The sequence below is a fragment of the Lethenteron reissneri genome, chromosome 11 (assembly GCF_015708825.2).
Source record: "Lethenteron reissneri isolate LAM-NWPU_2019-01 chromosome 11, ASM1570882v1, whole genome shotgun sequence".
Lineage (NCBI taxonomy): Eukaryota > Metazoa > Chordata > Hyperoartia > Petromyzontiformes > Petromyzontidae > Lethenteron > Lethenteron reissneri.
In genome coordinates, this window is record NC_083789.1 from 5625663 (window position 1) to 5646130 (window position 20468).

General features: G+C 46.6%; 1 protein-coding gene across 1 annotated transcript in view; it reads left to right on the top strand.

Moving 5' to 3' along the window:
* Positions 1–18681, top strand: part of LOC133341185 (centromere-associated protein E-like) — a 38362-nt gene extending 19681 nt beyond the window's left edge. Inside the window, 24 exon segments of the mRNA XM_061549639.1 lie at positions 437–551; positions 1141–1212; positions 1776–1916; positions 2175–2249; positions 3101–3229; positions 3390–3527; positions 4156–4333; positions 4810–4961; positions 5238–5732; positions 6270–6422; positions 7030–7182; positions 8018–8209; positions 9316–9489; positions 10117–10344; positions 10838–11073; positions 11532–11568; positions 11679–11897; positions 12441–12650; positions 13129–13284; positions 14096–14211; positions 14876–14973; positions 15609–15768; positions 16979–17328; positions 17727–18681. Coding sequence (XP_061405623.1) covers positions 437–551; positions 1141–1212; positions 1776–1916; positions 2175–2249; positions 3101–3229; positions 3390–3527; positions 4156–4333; positions 4810–4961; positions 5238–5732; positions 6270–6422; positions 7030–7182; positions 8018–8209; positions 9316–9489; positions 10117–10344; positions 10838–11073; positions 11532–11568; positions 11679–11897; positions 12441–12650; positions 13129–13284; positions 14096–14211; positions 14876–14973; positions 15609–15768; positions 16979–17328; positions 17727–17827 — 4078 coding nt within the window. The 3' untranslated portion in view covers positions 17828–18681.
* Positions 18682–20468: the final 1787 nt, after the last annotated feature.

The following is a 20468-nucleotide window of genomic DNA, read 5'->3' on the forward strand; positions in this document are numbered from 1 at the left end:
GTTTCTTTAACATGTATTTTATATATAATGGCTGGTCAAACCAATCTAATTCGAATGCGCGCTGTAGGGTTTGAACATTTTCACATGCTTATCGTCTTTATATTTACTCGCATTAAACCCGCTCATCAATTCCAAGACGTGTGTTTTCCACCTAATCAAGTAAATATTGTTTGCTTTCGTGATTCAATGAATTGTGACGATTCACAATTCGATCCATTAATATATGAATTTGTTGACAAGGCGCTCTGTGTAGAATGTGGCAGCTGCAGGGTTTAAGGGAACATCTACGAATCGTAGATAACTGAATTTCTCCCGCGCGATTCAATCTATTTACCGTAAGCGTTAGAATTGAATTTAATTGTTGCATCGTTACATGCCAAATGTTTCTCCGTTTTTACGTGTCCCATCATTTGTTGTGTCGTTTTGTATTGCGCAGCCGAATGGAGGAGCGTGACGCTGAAAGGGATGAGCTGCGGCGCTCGCTCGAGGAGCTGAAGGGGGAGTTTGTCCAGGTGCAGAACGAGCGGAGACGGAGCAGTCACAAGCACTTGGTAGGTCCTGGTCCTTGCACCACTCTGGAGCTGCGATGATGAGTCGATTACGTGGATGAGGAGTCTTGTGGGATGTGTCGGCAGTGGGGGACCCCCTTGAGCTGCATCATTTATGTGAACCAATTGCATAACAACATACTTCGTATAGTTAGGCCGCATAATCAATTAACTGGAGGTGAAACTTGTTAACTGTAGGTCACACATAGCACGACAGTAATTTATTTTGAAGATTATATTGTCGGCAATTTTTATAATCTGTTTGATAAGGACACGGTGTGGGCACAAAGCAACGACGTAAATAAACGATGGTACTGTGCGTGAGTGGTGTTATACTCCCTCATTACTTTGGGAAAGAGAAACATTTGCCGACTTAGGTGGGTTATTTGTGTAAAACTATTTAAGCAATGGCCATGTTCATACCTTCACAAAACAGCTAAAACAAATCGTCCTGGCCATTTTCCCCCATTGTCGTATGTATCTTCAACTTCTTTCGCACTGTACGTAGCCAACCGTGCTAATCAAGGATAGTAATTGTTTTTGCAAACTATCTGACAAAAGGGAACACCTGCCTTTGTCTTTTTGCCGGCAGAACCAGGAGCAGCACTTGGAGAATCAGCTGCTGGAGAGCATCCAGCTGTGTGAGAGTCTGCTGCTGGAGAAGGTAACCATTGCTTATATTTGCTCTGTGATGTTAGACCACCATCACCACCATCACCCTTGTGTCAGGGATCTTAAACTATAACATCGTGATGTAAGAATGCCTGTACATGTCACCATTCATCTATACGTCTTGCTTCTTTGTTTTTTATTATCACTTTGGTTTCACAAATCTTTATTTCTTGTCAAGAGCTCTCGCATTTCTAAAGCTTGTGAATCTCGCTTTCATCTCACGAATCTGTATCCCTTTGTCTGCCTGAGCCGTATATCTCGGTGCGCCAAAGCTCAGAGAGCCATTCCAAAGAGCCTTTGGCAAGTCACATCTGGCCTGTGTGCTGCCAGTTAAAGAACCCTGCCCCACGTGATGTAACATTTGTTTTTATGACACTTGTCGACCCAAGGTGTCACTTAAAAAACTATCTTCGAAGTCTTGATGGGTTCTCACCTGGTTACACACGGCGCTCATTTTCAGCACTGAGACCTCGGCTCTTAACAAACGAGCGGCGTTCTTTGGTGTCGCATTTGGAGCTCCGCGTGTGTTTTTTTGTGCGCTACGATGCGTGGCAGAAAGAGCTGGAGGCGCAGCTTGAGGAAAGAGTTAATTTTGTCGAGAAGCTCCAAGAGGACCTGAGAACCAAGAAGGTTGAGCTTCAGGACCTGCAGGAACTACAAGAGTTTGAAAATCTGGAGAAGAAGACTGAGCATGAGGTAAGGCATTTGCGGTGAACGCAATGGCAGTGACGAAGATCATGTCCTTCAATCGTTTTTCCTGAATTGTTAACACAGTTCAAATAAACTTCCATTTCATTACTTTTATAAGCATGACATTTGGGAGGTCTTCAAATTGTGGGCACGACTTGATTCCATTGTCACGTAGTCTATATGTAGGTTCTTCGGATATCAATGTATGGTTCTCACACGGGACTATTTTATGAACGTTTCATGAAATGGATTATTTTTCTGCAGGCGCAGCTGATGCATGAATTTGAGCAGCTCAAGAAACTTGTTCAGAAAGGGGAGGAATACAACCAGGAGCTGGAGGTATGGGCACCTTTCGCAGTAAAGAGCCGACACCACAGTGATGTATGCATCCAGCTTGTGCTGCAGGGGTTCTCATACTTTAAACCCAGGGTGGCACAATGGTCACACTCGGGCCTCACAGCAAGACGAAGGCCCTGTGAACGATTTCCGACTCGTGCACCCTTTTATGTGGAGTTTGTATGTTCCCCTTTTCTGCATGGGTTTTCCTCCAGGTTTTCCAGTTTTCTCCCACAGCTAAAAATGACGCCTTGAAACTGATATTCACTAAACACCTCAAAACCTAAAGATTACGTGCAAATTAGGATTGAATATAGCAACATTCCCTCCTACTGCAAAAACTTGGCAGGACCCTCCTGAAAGAGTCTTGTGACTCAGTGAGGCGTTCCTGGATAAACAAGCATTATGTTAAATAATAATAATAATGAAGCCAAAAAAATGTGCGACCCCTGGGTTGGTTGTATCGAATTGCAGACATTTTAGCCATGACACTTGAAAGGACGGATTGCGAGTAATTATGTTAATCGTTGGATTTGCTTTTTGATATTTTTATGGGAATTGAATACAAACTCTTCCCTCTTTTTACTTCTCAATTACTGGCATGAGTCAAGAACTCCCATGTTATTGGGAGACCTGCTGGGTCATCGGCCTATGTTTTTGTTGGTCTAAAAGCATCAATACACTGGAATTTCAGTGCAGTCCAAGAGATACAATCTTGTCGTAGGCAATTAACTGCACTGAAGTTGTAGAGTGTATCTACTGCTCAAGAAGCACCAGCCGAAGGAATGCCGGAGTGCAGCGCTGGCATACCGGAGCAGTTTGGCACCACAGTGTGTATCCTCCCTCTTGCACAGGCTGACTTGAAGAGGACGTTGCAGGAGCTGCGCTGCAAGGAGGAGGAGATGCTTAGGCTGCAGGAAGAGATGCTCCAAATGACTGAAGCGATGTCCAAGCAGCAGCGGTGGGAGAACGACATGCCAAAGGTAAGTCATTCTCTTTGTTTCATCATCTTCTTCGGCTAGTGCCCCCCCCCCCCGCTCCCTCCTTGCCCCTCCTGGGCGTGCGCCATTGTGATGGCGCTGGCTTGCTTGATCTTAAAGTTGTGTCAACCTTGCTCTCTCTCTTCGTGTCCTTCTCTTTTAGGGTTCGGATGCGCAGGAGCTTAGGGAGCACGTGAAGACGCTGCGGAAGTCGCTGGAGGACGCGGAAATCGTGACAAAGGACAGCACCAAGCAGGCCGCCATACTCCGCACGGAAAACCTCGGCCTCAAGGAGCAGATGGTAGAGAGCTGGACGCACAATTACCCATTATGCATGCAATGATTTAACCCTCCTTGTATTGTGTGGGAGCGACATGCATGACTTGCGCGACATGGTTACGCTGTCCATGATGAAACCAAACACTGAAAAGGCGAAGAAAAGATAGACATGTCGTTTCTTGCTTGTCTGATGCTCTAGATGTGTCAATACAATGTAAAACTGTTAACGCTTAAAGGTTGGCTCTAGCCTTCGCTGCAACTCGCTCGAGTGCAGAAAAGAGAGTGAGGTTTATGGGTAGAGGTCGGAGGAAGTATGATTGCAGAGGTGAGCATTTAGTGCCCACCCTTAACTTTATCTCCAGCACGTTCCATGGCCCAAAGAAAATTGATAAATGTTATGAATAACATTGGACCAATTGGCAGTGGCATGGAATGTAAAAAAACAGCCTGGGATGCAGTCTAGATACCGTACATAGCTACAAGTAAGCTATTGTTTTGTTTGTTAAATATTTAATTGAATAATAGACCGCTCCAATAAAAACACACAAATTAATGTACACTGAATATTACATCTGACTACAGAGTTCACTGCCGAGTTTCCTTAAAACATCATCGTCGTCGTGACTCCCAATCGTCTCACTGTCTCGCAGGCGGACATCCAGGTGAGACTGCAGGCTCTGACGAGGGAGGCGGAGGGCTGCCGCTCATCTCTCGAGCAGGAGAAGATGCGCTACCGCAGCATGGAGATGGACCTGCAGCGTGAGCTGCACAGCATCTATGCCGACCACACCCGCCTCTCGCAGCTCCTCGACGGCAAAGTGCCCAAAGGTGACACACGGCAACGCCAGAATGGATTTTTCGTGTCTGCCACCTTCAGTCGAGTAGTTGCAGTGGTGGGGGGAGGAAACTTTTCCGGGTCCTTAATCCAAAGCCCACATCTCGGTTTATATGTGGGTGTGTCGGCAACCAGTTGCACAACGGGTTGCTTACAGGAGAGACGGGGACCCTACCTTCAAGCGATCCATTTATCAATTTACAGCGACGTATTTGATCACAACATGCACATTTGCGCAACTCTGATTGGTTGTTAGTCTTAAATTCCCTCTTTAATTTCATCGCCACCCAACGCCTTATTCATATGTGGATAAAGCAGTTGCAGGCGATGATGAAGATGTACAATTTTGAGAGGAATTTGGTTGTGCAACTGATCGTTCATTCGTGGGGGACCCAGTGTTACCAAGGTACTCTCCCCTCCATCCCATAATGTGGTGTCATTCTCCCATTTATATGTTACCCCCTACCAGATCTTCAGACGCGCTATGAGCTGGAGAAGCAGCTGCAGGAGGTGAAGGCTCGCCTGCAATCGATGATGGAGAGGGACCAAATGCAAACAGAGGCCTCCCACCCCGACAAAGCCGACAACACTGCTCGTGAACTCGCCGCCTTGATGCAAGAGGTGACACAAGCCCACATAAAACATTGCACACCCCCATGGCGGGTATGAGTGTATCGTAGCACAGCTACTGCAAGCTTCCCATCAATTGGACACGTGGTGTAGCCCTATAAAATGATTTAGTTAGCCACTAGTACCAGCCCCCCATTGACCCTAACACTCGTACGTCTGGTGCTTTGCCAGGTCTGCTTTTCATTTTTTGTTGGCTTTTCACGTTTGGCATTGATAAGTAGCTCGTTACCTGGTTTCATCTCAATTCATGACCGTCGCTCTCTGCAGACTTCCGAGCTGAAAGAGAAACTCAGCCTCGCGACGGCCGAAAGGGACCAGCTGGCGGCAAAACTGGAGATGGCGGCGCGGGAGAAGGTCGACCTACAGCGAAGGGCTTTGGCTCGAGATGATGAGGAGCTGGCATTGGAGAAGGAGAACGTCGCCACGGAGAAGGAGCTCGCTCTGCAGCAAGAGCTTTGCCTTGCCGAGGAATTGGCTTGCAAGAAAGCCGAGCTCTCTCAATCGTATCTGGCGAGCAGCGTCGAGCACCGGGATGCCACTGGCGCCTTGAGCGCGGTGACAGAGCAGCTATCGGACATGGAAGAAAGGGTGCGCTGTTTAACCCTGCAAAGGGACGAACTGTCGGCCAGGGTGGACACGCTGGTTGCAGAGAGGGAAAGCCTGCTGACGGAGAAGGGCTTGCTGGAAAGTGCGCTGCTCAGCCAGGAGGCGGGCGCGCGAGAGGAACACAGGCCTGCTCTCGCGGGAGGTGGCAGTGTTGAATGAGCAGCTCGGCATATTGGCCGAGGAGAAGGCGGCCGTGCAGCTGAGCCTCGAGCGGGTGACCGCGGAGAGGGATGAGATACAGAGCGATCTCCAGGACAATGTCGACAGCGTAAGGACCAGCACTTTATTTTATGGTGGCACGGCGGCCTGTAGCCTTTCCACCAGGTGTATCAGTTTAAAGAAACGCGTGTTCTGCTGTTGGGCCGGCTGTTTTTGTATGTCAGCCTGTGATTGTGTTCCTTACAAATCCTGTACACACATGAATCAAACGTGGTGGATTTTTGCACACATGATTTGAGTGTAAGAATCGGTGCATTAAGAATCAATATGAATCAATGTAGAGCTACATGATTAGTCTCGTGTGTGCACAGTTTGTTTTTAATCTTGCCAACACGGTGTTCTCCGAGGCGCACAAAATAATGATTTAAGAATCGGCCATACATCCAGGCCAGGACTGTCTGAAGAAAGGTCTTGGCTCATGGCGTCCCATTTTCTTGAGCGGATTTTCTCATTGCATTGCTTGTGTGTGTTCAGGCCATCCAAATTCAAGCGGAGCTGTTGGAGCTGCAGGCAAAGCTGAAGGCCTCACAGATGAAGCAGAAGGACATGGAGAAGGCCCTTCAGGAGAAGTCCACCGAAGTTGTGAGGATGCAGAAACGGCTGATGGAAGCACAATCATCTGCACAGGTAGCGTCCATGGTGGTGCAGCATAATCAGTGTCGTCAATAATCTCTCTCGTAAGTTTTCGGCCAAAGGCAGGACCACGGCTCAATATCCTCGCCCTGCCCCCTCCCGAACCCCTTACACTTTGTATCAACACACTATAGGAGGGCCATAGCTAGGGAAAAATAGATTAGGTGATTTCCCTTTGCCACTATCACCTGTCGTGGTTTATTTTACCAAGCAGGGCTTTGAAGAGCAATATATTATTTGGTCATGCTGCATTGTGCACAAGAACAAGTAAGAAAAACAAAAATTCACATTCATTATCACACTGGCCTTATACAGAAAAACGTATATTATAGGCGGCGTCTTCTTGACAATAGCCATTCTATAGGACGTAATATTAGTGCCATTTATTTATCCAGGAAAGCCTCGGAGTCCTAAAACTATTTCAGAAGGGTCCTGCATTCTTGGCATGTCGGGCCAATACCATTTAATGATTGACATGTGAGAGATAATCAGATCTTCCACATTGTTAGAATGAAAGGCATTGCCTCCAGAGTAGAGCCGTGGCGCTGAGTGACATTCGACTGATGTTCATATCATCGTGTGTGCATGTATTTTTTTTTAGGCCATGCAAATTCAAGGGGAGCTGTTTGAGCTGCAGGAGAAGATGAAGGCCTCAGAGATGCAGCAGAAGGACATGGAGAAGGCCCTTCATGAGAAGTCCACTGAGGTTGTGTGTCTGCAGAAACAGCTGACAGAGGCACAGGTGTCTGAACAGGTGGGATCCGTGATGAATTGTAATGCAATTCAGGATTATCTTGGGAACACCGTCACATGATGCAGTTTAATCATACCCTGCAAGGATTTCAATAATACGGTTTAACTCTCGATCGTTTTTGGTATGCCCTCATCCAAGACTTGAGTGAAATACCACACCTAACAAAGCATAATGCTCAAAATTTGTGCAGATGTGTATAAAAAAAATCCATTGGCCAGCTTACAGAAATTGCCTACAACACATGGTATTCCCAGGCAGCCTTCTATAAATGTGTTAACTCGGCTTAATTCTGCTTTTCCTCTTACAAGTTGGGGATCATTGACTGTAATTTTCACCGCTCTCATATCAGTTTTCCCCTGTATAACCTAGCTGTTCCAGGGATCAGGAAGTACCAGGTTGTTTTTTCGCCGCTTAAGGCAAGCCGTATCTCTGACGTTACACGCTTTGAATGCATCATTTGTCCTGGCGCTGCTTGGCCCAGAGCTAAATTCAGATGTCTTGAGTCCAGCATATCACAGTTTGGTTCCAGCTCGGTACGGAAAATAGCCGGTGGAAAACCACCCGTACGGTGAGAGGCCCCAAGCTCGCTCAGCTCGAATGTGCTAATGGCAGAGGGGTATAAGTGAAGCCTCTAATGGGTTCCGAGGTTTGACCGCTTGCTTTGTTGGCTGTGCGCGTGCGCATGTGTGTGGCGGTGGGGGGGGGGCGGCGATAATCCAGGACCTGAGCGCACGCATGTCGGACCTGAACGGCCGTTGCGCGAAGCTGTCTGCCGACCTGTCCTCACGGGAGGCGCTGGTGGAGCAGCTGCAGGGCTCTCTGTCGCAAGGAGCAGCGGCGCACGTTGGACGAGGAGCAGCGCCATTCGGCACTGGTGGAGGAGCTCCGTGCAGCGCACCACAGCAGCGAGAGCTTGCGGGACGAGGTGCAGGTGCTGAGCCGACAGGTTGTGGAGCTCGAGCAGCAGCTGGCGCTCGCCCAGGAAAAGAATAACAATTTCATTGCTGAAGCAGCTCAACATGTTGAGGTAATAATAATTATTATTATTGTATAAATAGGTGGCGGCCCCCAACAGACTGGTCAAGTAAATCCTTACGATCCACTCGCACAGCGTGCGGTGGCCCTTCATCCAGCAGTGGATTGAAGCACCAAAAAAACGACAGTACTAATGTAATGAGACCGTGTGTATATGTCCGTACGTAATAGATGTGTGTGTAGTGCACGTGTGTTTTACCGTAAAAAGTATTTTTGAAAAGTATTATTGGAGAGTACTGGTAAAAAGAACGCGAACGGCTTTGCTGTACTTGAGGACTTTGAATAGGTCGCATAAGAGCGGCTTTACGCGGCTTTCACTTAAAACTTTCACTCGACATAGCTTTTTTGAAGATCCCGCGATGTAACTTTAATGTGAATTAATGAAAATGTATTTAAACTTTAGTTGTGATGGTTACATTAACTTCTAAGAGCTATGACTTATCAATCACTGAAAGAACTGTTAGGATTAATTGCAAGGTGTTATCTTAAGGGGTCTTAGGAAGTGTTGGGGGGGGTCCCCCTCAGCCCCCACCCCTGTCGGCCCGTTAGCATGGTGGCAGATCAGCTGCCCACAGCGCCTTATTAGGGCGCAACATCACCTGGGGAGCGTACATGTTTGTGAGGGGCGCACCTCTGGTTGGCTGCTTGCTCGCGGTCACGTGACGCACTTCAACCAATCCGTGCCGCGTTAATCACAATGACGGAGTCACAGAATGACATACGTGGGTGTTTTATATATATTTATTTTACATCAAACTGGGACCCCATAACATCAGGGGAAGGTCCTTGCCTTTAGGATTTGCAGTTGAGCAGCATCGATTCAAGCAGGCCTGACTGCCGATTAGACGCGATTTCATAACGGTTCAAAGTCTGCTTGTCTTGAAACAATGATGCTGACATGTATCCACTCCCACAAGGTTGTGCTGCCAATGCTTTGTGTAAGAAGAACTACTTTTCTATGATGGAGAGATAGATGTGTGAAGGAGAAATTGCTTATTTGTGTTGTTAATAATTGTTTATTCTTGATTTAACACACGTTATGTATGCCAGGGCATCACAAGAGTGCTAATATTAAATCTCATATGCGTGTTGGACGAGGAGCAGCGCCATTCGGCAGTGGTGGAGGAGCTCCGTGCAGCACACCAGAGCAGCGAGGGCTTGCGGGACGAGGTGCAGGTGCTGAGCCGACAGGTTGCGGAGCTCGAGCAGCAGCTGGAGCTCGCCCAGGAAAAGAACAACAATTTCATTGCTGAAGCAGCCCACCATGTTGAGGTAATAATAATGATTATTATTGTATAATTTTACATCAAACTGGGACCCCATAACATCAGGGGAGGGTCCTTGCCTATCGGATAGGCAGTTGAGCAGCATCGATTCAAGCAGGCCTGACTGCCGATGAGACGCGATTTCATAACGGTTCAAAGTCTGCTTGTTTTGAAACAACGATGCTGACATGTATCCACTCCCACAAGGTTGTGCTGCCGATGCTTTGTGTAAGAACGACTCTTCTATGATGGAGAGATGGATGTGTGAAGGAGAAATAGCTCCCGTGCCTAACTCCTACATCAAACTCACCCCCCCCCCTTCCCTCCCCCCTCCCGTGCCTATATAAAGCCACAACAGCAGATAATATTTTTTCTCACCTAAAGACGGACGCTTCTGTTACGACCGAAACGTCGTGTTGTCTTTCATTTTTTCTATCTACGCGACTTTACCGAAAGAACCAAAGAGTATCATTAAGAATGTCATTAGTTTTGACAGTCGTGCGATTTTTGACTACTTTGACCGTACAAAGGCTCGATGACGGTGAGGGGAAGTGGCGGCATGGTGTACCCAGCTGCTCGGAGATGATATCGCACGAGAGCGAGCTTCAGCAGTGCGTGCGTTCTCTCTTTGCAGGAGCTGAATTTGATGACGTCGCAGTCGGAGTACTTCATGAAGCTGATCGATGAATCTGACATGGAGCTCAAGGAGGAGAAGAATCGGACTAAGGAGCTCCTGGCTCGCGTCGCCTCCCTCGAGTCGCAGCTACAGGCGGCCACGGCAGGCGGAATAGCCGGACCGAGTGGCTTGGGCGAGCTCCAACAACTGAAGGAGAAGCTAATGGAGGTGGAAGCATCTTTGAAGGTAAGGCCGAGTGTGGAGTGGTGCTGCTGAAATCTCTTGCACTTTCCTGTATTTTGCTTTTCTCAGTCAGTTCGTGCTTTTCACAAAACACAATTTAGGTGGCCGGGTGATTCAGGAAGCTAATACGATGTTGGGACACCGAGTTGACGCTGTTGAGGTCGTGGGTTCAATTATGGGTTTCTGACGCCCATGACTAAACCTGGTCCGAGTGCTTTAGCTCAGCTGCTAATGGCTACAAAAACAAATCCCCAGGCAAGTCCGTGTGGTAATATGACATTCAGGCCTTGAGGATGAAAAATTAGTTTTTATTTTTACGTGATAAACACCCATATAGAATAACATGTAAGAGGCAACAGGCATCTTGTATGTTTGCAGTGTTGTCTTCTGAAACCATTCTGTCATGTGCTGTGATGCATAGATTTCTGTTGGCAAATCAAATTTTGGGAAAGGACAACAATAAACGAACGATTGTGTGGTATCGCCCGTGTCTCAGTTCAACAAGGAGACGATGAGCAGTAGCGAGAAGGCGTTTGGCGAGACGGTGGAGCGCCTGCAGTCCGAGCTCGCGGTGGAGAAGCGTCAGGCGGACGTGCTGAGGCAGCGCGTCGCCGTGCTGGAGAGCGAGGCTCCTCACCTTGGCTCCCAGCTGCAGGTCGCCCGTGCCGAACAAAGCGCCGACACGTCGGAGAGCCAGCAGCAGCAACTGGAAACTTTGAGGAAGAGATCCAGGTGAGCTTAGGTGCTCTCACTTGCACGGCGGTGTGTTACGGGTGCAGATCTACTGTGTAGTTGTGAAAGGGTGTGGTGGCTGCTAGTTGTGTAACAATTTATCCCACGCCCCTGCCTAAGATCCAATTAATTGACGATTTTGGATTGCGATTCAAATTAATAATTCAACATTGCAATGCAATACAGGAATTGCTCGCCAACTGAGGGCTTGCCAACAAATTTCACTAACATGATGTTGTGGTCACTTAAGGCGGTCCGAGATGTGGCCCGTGATTGAAAAACGTTGCACACTCTTCATCTAAATTCTGACTTGATGTTCTATCCTGGAATCCAAACGGGCGCTTGGATAATCGTGGCACTAGATACAGGTTTGGAAGTTGGTCATCATTCCCTGCCCACTTTGCTATTGCTCCTCTTGCTGGAACCCTCTATTGGTCCCTACCCTTACCTTCCTCCAGAAGCTACAGGGGCTGCTCGTCTGCAAAAATGATGACGGTGAGGAGGAAGTGGCGACGGCGATGGTGGCGTGGCGCACCCAGATGATGGGAGAGAATATTGCGCGAGAGCAAGCTCAGCCAACGCGTGCGTGTTCTCTCTCTTTGTAGGAGATGAAGTTTCAGTCGGAGTGCTTCATGAAGCTGATCGATGATTCTGACATGGAGCTCCAAGAGGAGAGGAAGCAGACTAAGGAGCTGCTGGCTCGCGTCGCCTCCCTCGAGTCGCAGCTGCAGGCTGCCACGTCAGGTGGAAGAGCCGGGCCGAGCGACTCGGGCGAGCTCCAACAACTGAAGGAGAAGCTCACGGAGGTGGAAGCGTCTTTGAAGGTCAGGCCGAGTGCAGTGTGGCGCTGGGGCTGATGAAATCTCTTGCACTTTCCCGTATTTTGTTTTTCAACCATTTTCTGCTTGTCACAAAAACTCATTAAGGTGGCCGGGCTGTCCAGGGAGCTAATACGATGTTGGGACACAGAGTTGGCATTTGTTGATGGTCGTGAGTTCGATTTTGGGTTTCAGATGCCCGTCACTAAACCTGGTTCTCAAGTCTGAGTGGTTTAGCTTGGTCACCAATGGCTACACGCAAACCACCCAGTCCAGTCCGTGCGACATAAATATATATGACATTCGATGTGATAAACACTTGTACAGTATAACATGTAAGAAAGATGCAGCACCACACACTGGATAAGAGGCAATGGAAGGCACCATGGAGTGTGGGCAAAAATTGTCTTTTGAGGTCATTCTCTCACATGCAGTGATGCACTGCTTTCTGCAATAATTTCAAATGAATATTGTCTTACTGTTGATAAATCTAATTTTGGGAAAATACAAGAATAAACGAACGATTGTGTGATATCCCCCGTGTCTCAGTTCAACAAGGAGACGATGGGCAGTAACGAGAAGGCGTTTGGCGAGACGGTGGAGCGCCTGCAGTCCGAGCTCGCGGTGGAGAAGCGTCAGACGGACGTGCTGAGGCAGCGCGTCGCCGTGCTGGAGAGCGAGGCTCCTCACCTTGGCTCCCAGAGCGCCGACACATCCGAGAGCCCGCAACAACTGAAAACGTTGAAGGAAGAGGTCAGGGTGAGCTTCGGTGCTCTCACTTGCACGGTGGTGTATTACGGGTGCAGATCTACTGTGTAGTTGTGCAAGGTGTGGTGGCCGCTAGTTGTGTAACAATTTTGGATTGTAATTCAATGTAATGATTCGGCATCATCGCAATGCAATACTTCAATGCTCAAATGAAAAAACCCGGTGAACAGGCCGCCACACCAACTTTTATTCGCACGTGTGACGTCAATCTCACTAATGTAATGTCGTGGTCAAAGTTTCACATGACCCCTGTCCAACCGGAGATGTGTGGCCCATGCTTGGAAAAGGTCCGCACACTCTTGGTCTAAATCCCGCTTTGATTTTCTTTCCTGGAACCCAAACAGGTGCTCGGATAATCGTGGGGCCAAACACAGGTTTGGAAATTGGCCATGGTTCTCAGCCTGCTTGCCAATTGCCCCTCGTGAGTTGCTGGAACCCTCCACTGACACCTCCCCTCACCCTCTTCCAGAAGCTGCAGGAGCTGCTCGCCTCCGGCAATGACGGCAAAGAGGAAGCGGTGGCGTTGCGCGCGAAGGTGGCGGAGATGGTGTCGCGCGAGAGCGAGCTTGAGCAGCGTGTGATCAGGAGAGACTCGCAGCTTTGCGATCTCAAAAGGCGGCTGCAGGTAACTGGGGCACGGTGGTCATGACGGTTCCACACACGTGCCGCGTGCAAGTGAATCATCGTCATCAGAATTCGTGACGTATATCTACTGCTGCATGACGGCCATCTCAAGTTGTCGCCAGCCCTCGTGTTCTCGCAAGATAACAATCCATCTAACTGCTGCACATGAGCTGATCTTATTACTTCATCTCTGCCGTGGCTGTTTAGCTTGTGTTCCATTTTATTGGGTAATATCCATGCCTCTAGGTCATGCCAGGTAACATACGCTGCTTAAAGCCATTATTCCTTAGTTACGGTGGCATTTCATTATTAAGGCCAGTTTAAAAAAGCACTCCAACTTGTTTTCGTTTTTACATAATCTCATCATGGTCTGTCGGTGTCCATGTTTTAATCTGCATATTCAGGCGAACTCCTATCCTCCGTGATATGGGGAACCAATATCGCAGACCCTATTATCTTTGTAGTTATAAGCACTTTTACTTCTCTTATCCACAGGGTAGAAAATTGAGGATAGTAGGAGTCTTTTATCACCTAACTCCTCTTGTCCGCAAAAACCACGAGTACTGGGAGGCTGCATTCCTATGAATTATGGGTAAAATCGTGGATAATATGGAAAAATAGGGCTGCAGATAATGCGTTTTTTTATGGGTAATAGGGCCACGGATAAGAATTCTATGTTATATTTACCATGTAAAGATGTGATTGGTAGAGGTATGATTTATGTTTTGTGTCTAAGCATGTGGTTGATCAGCTCGCACATTAGCATCTTCTATCTTTTCAGCACACTTATGATTTTGCTGAATTCTATGCAGATCCTCATGAAGCCAAATAAGCCGGATGCTGACGGGAAGGAGTCTGCAGATGTCAAGTATGAGCTCGTGAAACTGCAGTTGGAGAAGTACAAGCTGGAGAGTATTCACGAGAAGGAGTGAGTCCTGGCCAAGATTCACACCAATTATATCCTGTGTTTTTACTGGTCCCTGTCATTGCAATGCGGAATTTCCACCACTGCCTCATTAGCCTCGAGTGGTGTTGAGCATGCTTGAGCAGGAAGACACCTGGTCTTGATTTGGCAGTGGTTTTAATGCCATGGGAGCTTTGATCTCCGTAAGCACGTTCGTCCTACATCAGAGTGGCCGGATGAGGCTTGCGGTTTCCCTTGGTGTGAGGTTGCTGTCTTGTATATTTTTTTAAACTCCCGTGGAGTCTGCCTTCCTGGTCTTCTTTCTCCACTCATTGCTGTGTTGAGCCTTTGTTGGTATGCCCTCTCTCTGCCCTGGTACTTCTGTGTTCACTCGATTTCCTTGGATTCTTGCATCTCTGTGCAGAAGGGTGAGTGATAACCACCTTGCAGATTGCGTGGATTTCCTCTATCGGTTGCCTCCTGCACTCCCAAGAATGGAATTGCTCAAACATCTCAATGTGCAGGGCCCTCCTAAAATATTTTTATTGAGACTCAGTGATGCTTTCCTTAACACATACAGGAAATTGTTATTACATGATACATCACCATCTTTTTTTCGTCAAATTTTTTTTTTATGTAGTTTGTGCACCTGTTACCGTTGTTACAACGCCCCCTGTCGCCGCGGTAGGGTCAAGTCTCTGAAGACCACGTTGAGCGCGAAGGAGCAGATACTGAGGAGGCTGAAGGAGGACCTGCGTGCGGCGAGGCAGCAGGCGGACTCCACCTGTACGTCCCGGCTCGCGCCATGCCACTTGTTTGCCGACGGCAGTCCTTAGATGCCTAATCTAGGCTGAGCAACGGTCTGTACGACACGATTTTGAAGTTGTATTAATGAGAGAACTTTAACTTGGTAGTCAAGCTTGCAATTAATAGCACTGTTGTGATATGGATGTAACATCGCTCCTCCCATGTGTTTTCAATGGAACATCACAGCACCCCGATAGGTATATCATGCTACAAAGTGTTTGACAAACCATGGCACAGCCTGAGTGTGCCTACAATGTAAGTTTTGTTTGTTTATGTGTATATATGTAGTGTAGCGGTTAGTTCACTACGCAATGAACCCGGCGACCTGAGTTCAATTCCCGCTCATTGCAAACACCAGTTACAATTTTCTCCACCGATTCTGGGCCTCCTCTAGGTCAACTCGGCCTCAAATGAGTACCTGGTGTCGCGGTTTGTGAACAATTCCACTAGGTAGACAAAGGCGACCGAGCGTGGTGCTGGCCACCCACCCCCTCGTGTGCTGTGCCGGCCTTCATAGGTGCTCGCTAACAACACTTGCCCCAACCAGTCTGTTACGACTATACGGGGGAGGTCTTTTTGTGTGTATATAACAGTCCACTCCGCATCCATTGCAGTCTCGGAGCCGAGTCACAGTGCCTCATCTGGCGTCGTCACCTGCGGTGGTGGCAGCGGCGTCATACAGGCCACGGCGCTCATCATCCTGCAGAACGAGAACACGCGGCTGAACAATGAGCTGAAGCATCTGAAACTGAAGCTGACGTCGATCAAGGAAGGGTGCGGTTTCCCCCCACGTCACCTGCACTAACCCACCTGCTAGTTTATTCAATTTAAAATGGATTCTTGTACCCAAGATGCGCGTGCGTCAAATCGAGCATGCCAGAATTACTTTCCAAATTGTATACATTGCTTCAATAACATTGACTGGACTGTGACCATTGGAAAGCTGTTTTTAATCCTTGTTTCAGATTAGAACCCAGTATCTCAGTGGTGCTGGCTAAGTGCTCTAATGTATTGAGTATTCTGGATACTACGTATATTGTAAAACAAATATAAAATTGTGACCCAGAATCTCTAACAATTAATGAAATTATTATTTGCCTTTTGGTTGCTGCAATGAATGTGCTGCGGGCAAACAGACTAGGCTTGATTTGTCATGTACTCGTCAACCCACGCACGGAATGTTTGTACAAGCCTCTTGGCCGAATTGGGTGTTTGTCTTTGGCCAGGTGTTTGCCGTATACAGCGTGCTTCATTATGATCAGCAGAACTCGGATGAGCAAGTCAATCATGTTAGTGTTTTAAAATATGTTTAAAAGTTTGTAATTAAAGTGTCAGGTGGAGTGGGAGAGTAGGTGAGTTTGGGCGCTGTGCGAAAATCCCGGCAACCCGGTCTCAATACTCTGGTGTGGCTAACATCGGTGAATTATATCTGGACTTGTCCTGGGTGGCCCCCTTCACCGAACCCACATAAAAAATGACTTGAACCTTGAACTCGAAGACGTTGATTGGCATAGTAAAGTATGATCAAAAACCACCCTTAACTGACATAAACTAGGGAGACCTTCATCTGGCAGTGTATCGCCCCCTCCACAGAAATTTTAATGTGGAAACCTCAAGTAGCTGCAGGGGTGAACCCATTCATTATATGTAACGTATAGGAATTGAAGAACATTCTTACATGCAGTTCGATGCTTGTACTGTAAGCTTATGAATCCATTTTAGTCGGTCATCACATGCCTGCCATAATATGCTCCGGATTATAAGATGCTCTGGAAAGTAAGACACACCCCAAACTTGTGCTTGGTGTCAATACAGTTGTACAAATCTTGTCACACACTTACCGGATGATAAGACAACCCCAACTTTAGTTTAAAGGACAGGGGGGAAAGAGTGCATTGCAATCGAGGGTATATGGGAGCAACGTATAGTAACGGCATTTCCGCAAAGGAGAAACTTGCGCTGAAACTCGATTCCCGCATGGCAGGACGATGCTGGTGCGACTCAAGGATTCCGCGACCAAGTACAAGCGGGAGAGCGAGGCGCTCAGGCAGAATGTGAAGTTGCTGCAGTCTCAGCTGGACCTCCAGAAGGTGGAGAGCATCGCGGCAGCTTCACCGTCGCCGCAACTGCCACCGGCACCAAAAACGGCCTCCGACGCGCCAGTCGGCAGCCTCCGCACACCGACCAAGCGAGCGAAGGCCTGCATTGAGAACAAGGCTCCACTTTCTCCGCGCAAGAACCTCATGATGCCGCAACCTAAGAAGCACTACTTCGAGCCGGGAGCACCGATCGCCCTGCCGAGCAACGTCCAGTTCTTCGACAACTCCAGGCTCGGTGTGTAACCTGCGCTGGGGGTCATGGCGTAGCTGCCAGCTTAATTTATGCGGTAGCAGCATGGGGTTATGCTCTGCGTTTATTGTAGAATTAATATTTACAAGACAGTTAGCGGTTTAATCATTAATATTCATATTTAATTGAGGGAGCCTATGAGCATATTGGCCGGAAAGTACTCGGTCTCGGAAGCAAAGCAAAATGATTCTGGATAGTGAATTAATGGGTGAACACCGTGCACAAATGTTTTTTTTCGTGTGGCTGCGAGGCTGGGCAGCAGAGGGCAGTGCAGCTCTTGTTCTTTCGTATCGGGTCCCATCATTCTTCCAGCAGCACTTGGGCGCCGTTGACTCTTGATCTTGATAATGTGACCTGAACGTTGCCTCTCTCTTCCCCTGCAGAATTGAGTCCGCACAAACGTGCGCCACGCTCCACCGCTGACAGGGATGATGAAGACTTCTGGAAGGAGCCGTCGCATGCCGACCAGTGCAAGCAGCAGTAACGGGAGTCACTACTGATTGGAGTCTTAAAAGCATCGTCCTAATTATTTTATTGCTTTACAAGCGCGCTTTCTAAATACGGCATAGGAAAACGAAACTAAAGGCAGCAGAAGAAATGTCACCCCTTTGGAGCAATTATTAGTCACAAGGCTGTCTATAAATGTATACAACAATACTCTTGTGTACAATAACCACAGCACGGCAATGTAATATAAAACTATAAATGTATAGTGTTTGGTATGTTTATGCGTTGGGCGTTGGAGGAACGGAAATCATAATGTAAATAAATTGTGTGATTGCCTTACTTTTTTAATGCACATTTAGAAGTGTATATCAACGTTTGACCGACATTGAGTTAGATTGGCATTTACGTTGCATAACTTGCAGTGCGCCACAAAAACATGGCTCTTTCATTTCATTCTATTTGTCATTATTACCCCAACTATAATTATTTACAGTTTGTAAGAATCTAAATTTACGGTTTTAGTGAAGCCAATAAGTTTTGGTTACAGAATGAATGAAGAAAGCCTTTTCCTTTGTTTTTTAATCGTTGCTGTTTCTATCCATGCACATTTTAAATCTTTAAATATCTGATTTCTGCGTAGTTGCACAATACCTTTGGCTGTTTACAGAGTTCCTCTGCCTCACGCTTGTCTGTCAATCCCGTTGCAAGTGTGGAACTGTGGAATTGCTCACGGGGTTGGTGAGAGCCGTCGTGTCTGTTTTAGGTTATTGTAAACATTCAGCTGTACAAGACTTCTGCCGAACGATATTGGGTTCCGCGGTGAGCTTTGCTTTAAACCGTTTTTCCCAAATATAAATGTTTTTTTTAGTTCTATTAAAGTTCGTTATGTTACGTCTTTGTCATTCCGTAAGAAACGATGTGCATGTCATGAAATGCATGGTTCCCGCAAACTGCAACATAAAACAGGCAGTCTCGGTTTAACGTAACACAGCCATGCACACCCCCATCCTGCCAAAAGCAATATTTTTCTCAAAAAGACATTATTTGTCATTTCATTGGCAGTGATGCACAGCACAATTTACAAAGACTTAATGCATTCATCAGTAACAATGCATTCAAAGATTAAGGATATTCTTGGTGACATTTTGGCCAATAGCTATTCTTCACAGTGTTGTTTGATAAGTTTGAGAAGGATGTTGTTCACTGCTATAAAGGTACATTTTTATGGACATTGTTCCAGATGTTCAGAAGAACATGTCCCAAATGGTCTCTTCTGGCCACTGGCAACGCATCTTGCACTGATTAGCGTGTTTTGCTATGTACGGTGCAAAAGAAGTTCATAATCATCTATATAATCCGTCTCGCGATTGTTGCTATGTACATAAACTATTCATTATATAAAGTGTCTCCACATCTCCAAAGAAAACAACTTGGGGTAATTTCTCGAACTGTACAGTATCCCCATTACCTCACAATAGCAACAATGTTTCTAGTATTTTATTTGCTTGGGTTCGAACCATACGGCATGTAAACAAATGTGGGGTCCTATTCTTGCATATCTTGAGATTTGGACAGTGATTATTTCATTTTACATGGTGTAATTCGTAGCGATTTTTGTATAGTGTTGAAACCCTCCAACCTCTGGCAGGAAATTCAAGAAACATGGCTGATGAATATTAAGGCAAATCGTGCTGCATTAGAAATCAAGTTTTAACGATGCGTTTAAGCTAGCTGTGCGATATGTGCTTCAAATCTGCCTGCCAATTGCAATCCCAAGATGCACTTGAATAGCAAGTTACTGACTCGTCTTTGATGACCACAATGAATACAAGATGACGGCCTTGGCAGTTGTGTTGAGGCCAGGGCTATAGAGTACATTTGCTGCCACCAACAACGAATATTTCCTCGACGAAATCATAAGTAGTTTACTTTGGGTTAGTTTTTATATCGTGTAGATATGTCTATTTTTTTTACTCTAATCCTCCAGCACCTGACAGCTACTCAAATTGACTTGTCACATGGCCAAATATGCCAATTTGGTTTATCAACAAACCCATAATGTGGTGACTTGATTTAACTGACTTAGTTGGGTCATAATATTGTGTCCTATGTATAGCTTTTACTCAACTGGTAATATCTGATGGGGGTTTTTTTTTTTACAAGTTAACGATTAATTTAAAAGGAAGTGTGAGCATACTTGCTGATAGGAGAGTTGTTCATTATACTGTAATTGTGTGAAAGTCTTTGTTGAACTAATCTTGCAAAAAAAGACCTGGGGTCGGCCTGAATGTGGGTATACTCTCCCATGGAAAACCAGAGCAAAATATACTATCTTCACTTACGTATACATACACATACATTAAAACAGCCCAGGTGGTCATGTCCTCTCCGCCATTTGCACCAACTTGCACCGACCTGCGTAGTGAAGTATGGTAAAAAAATTAACAGCTGGAACAACGTGAAAAGCCATTCATTTATTGGTGAATTGAATTACATTTTGATAACGCATTAATCGAATAGCAATTGATAATAGTAACATTGTCCACAAGAAAATGATATAAACTCAACACGTTCTTCAATAAGACTGCCCCAAAAAAGGAATGCAGTATATAATTGGTCATGTCTTTGACAATAGCCTCTTTTCATTGCAGATAACATCTCTTAAGATTTTAGGAACG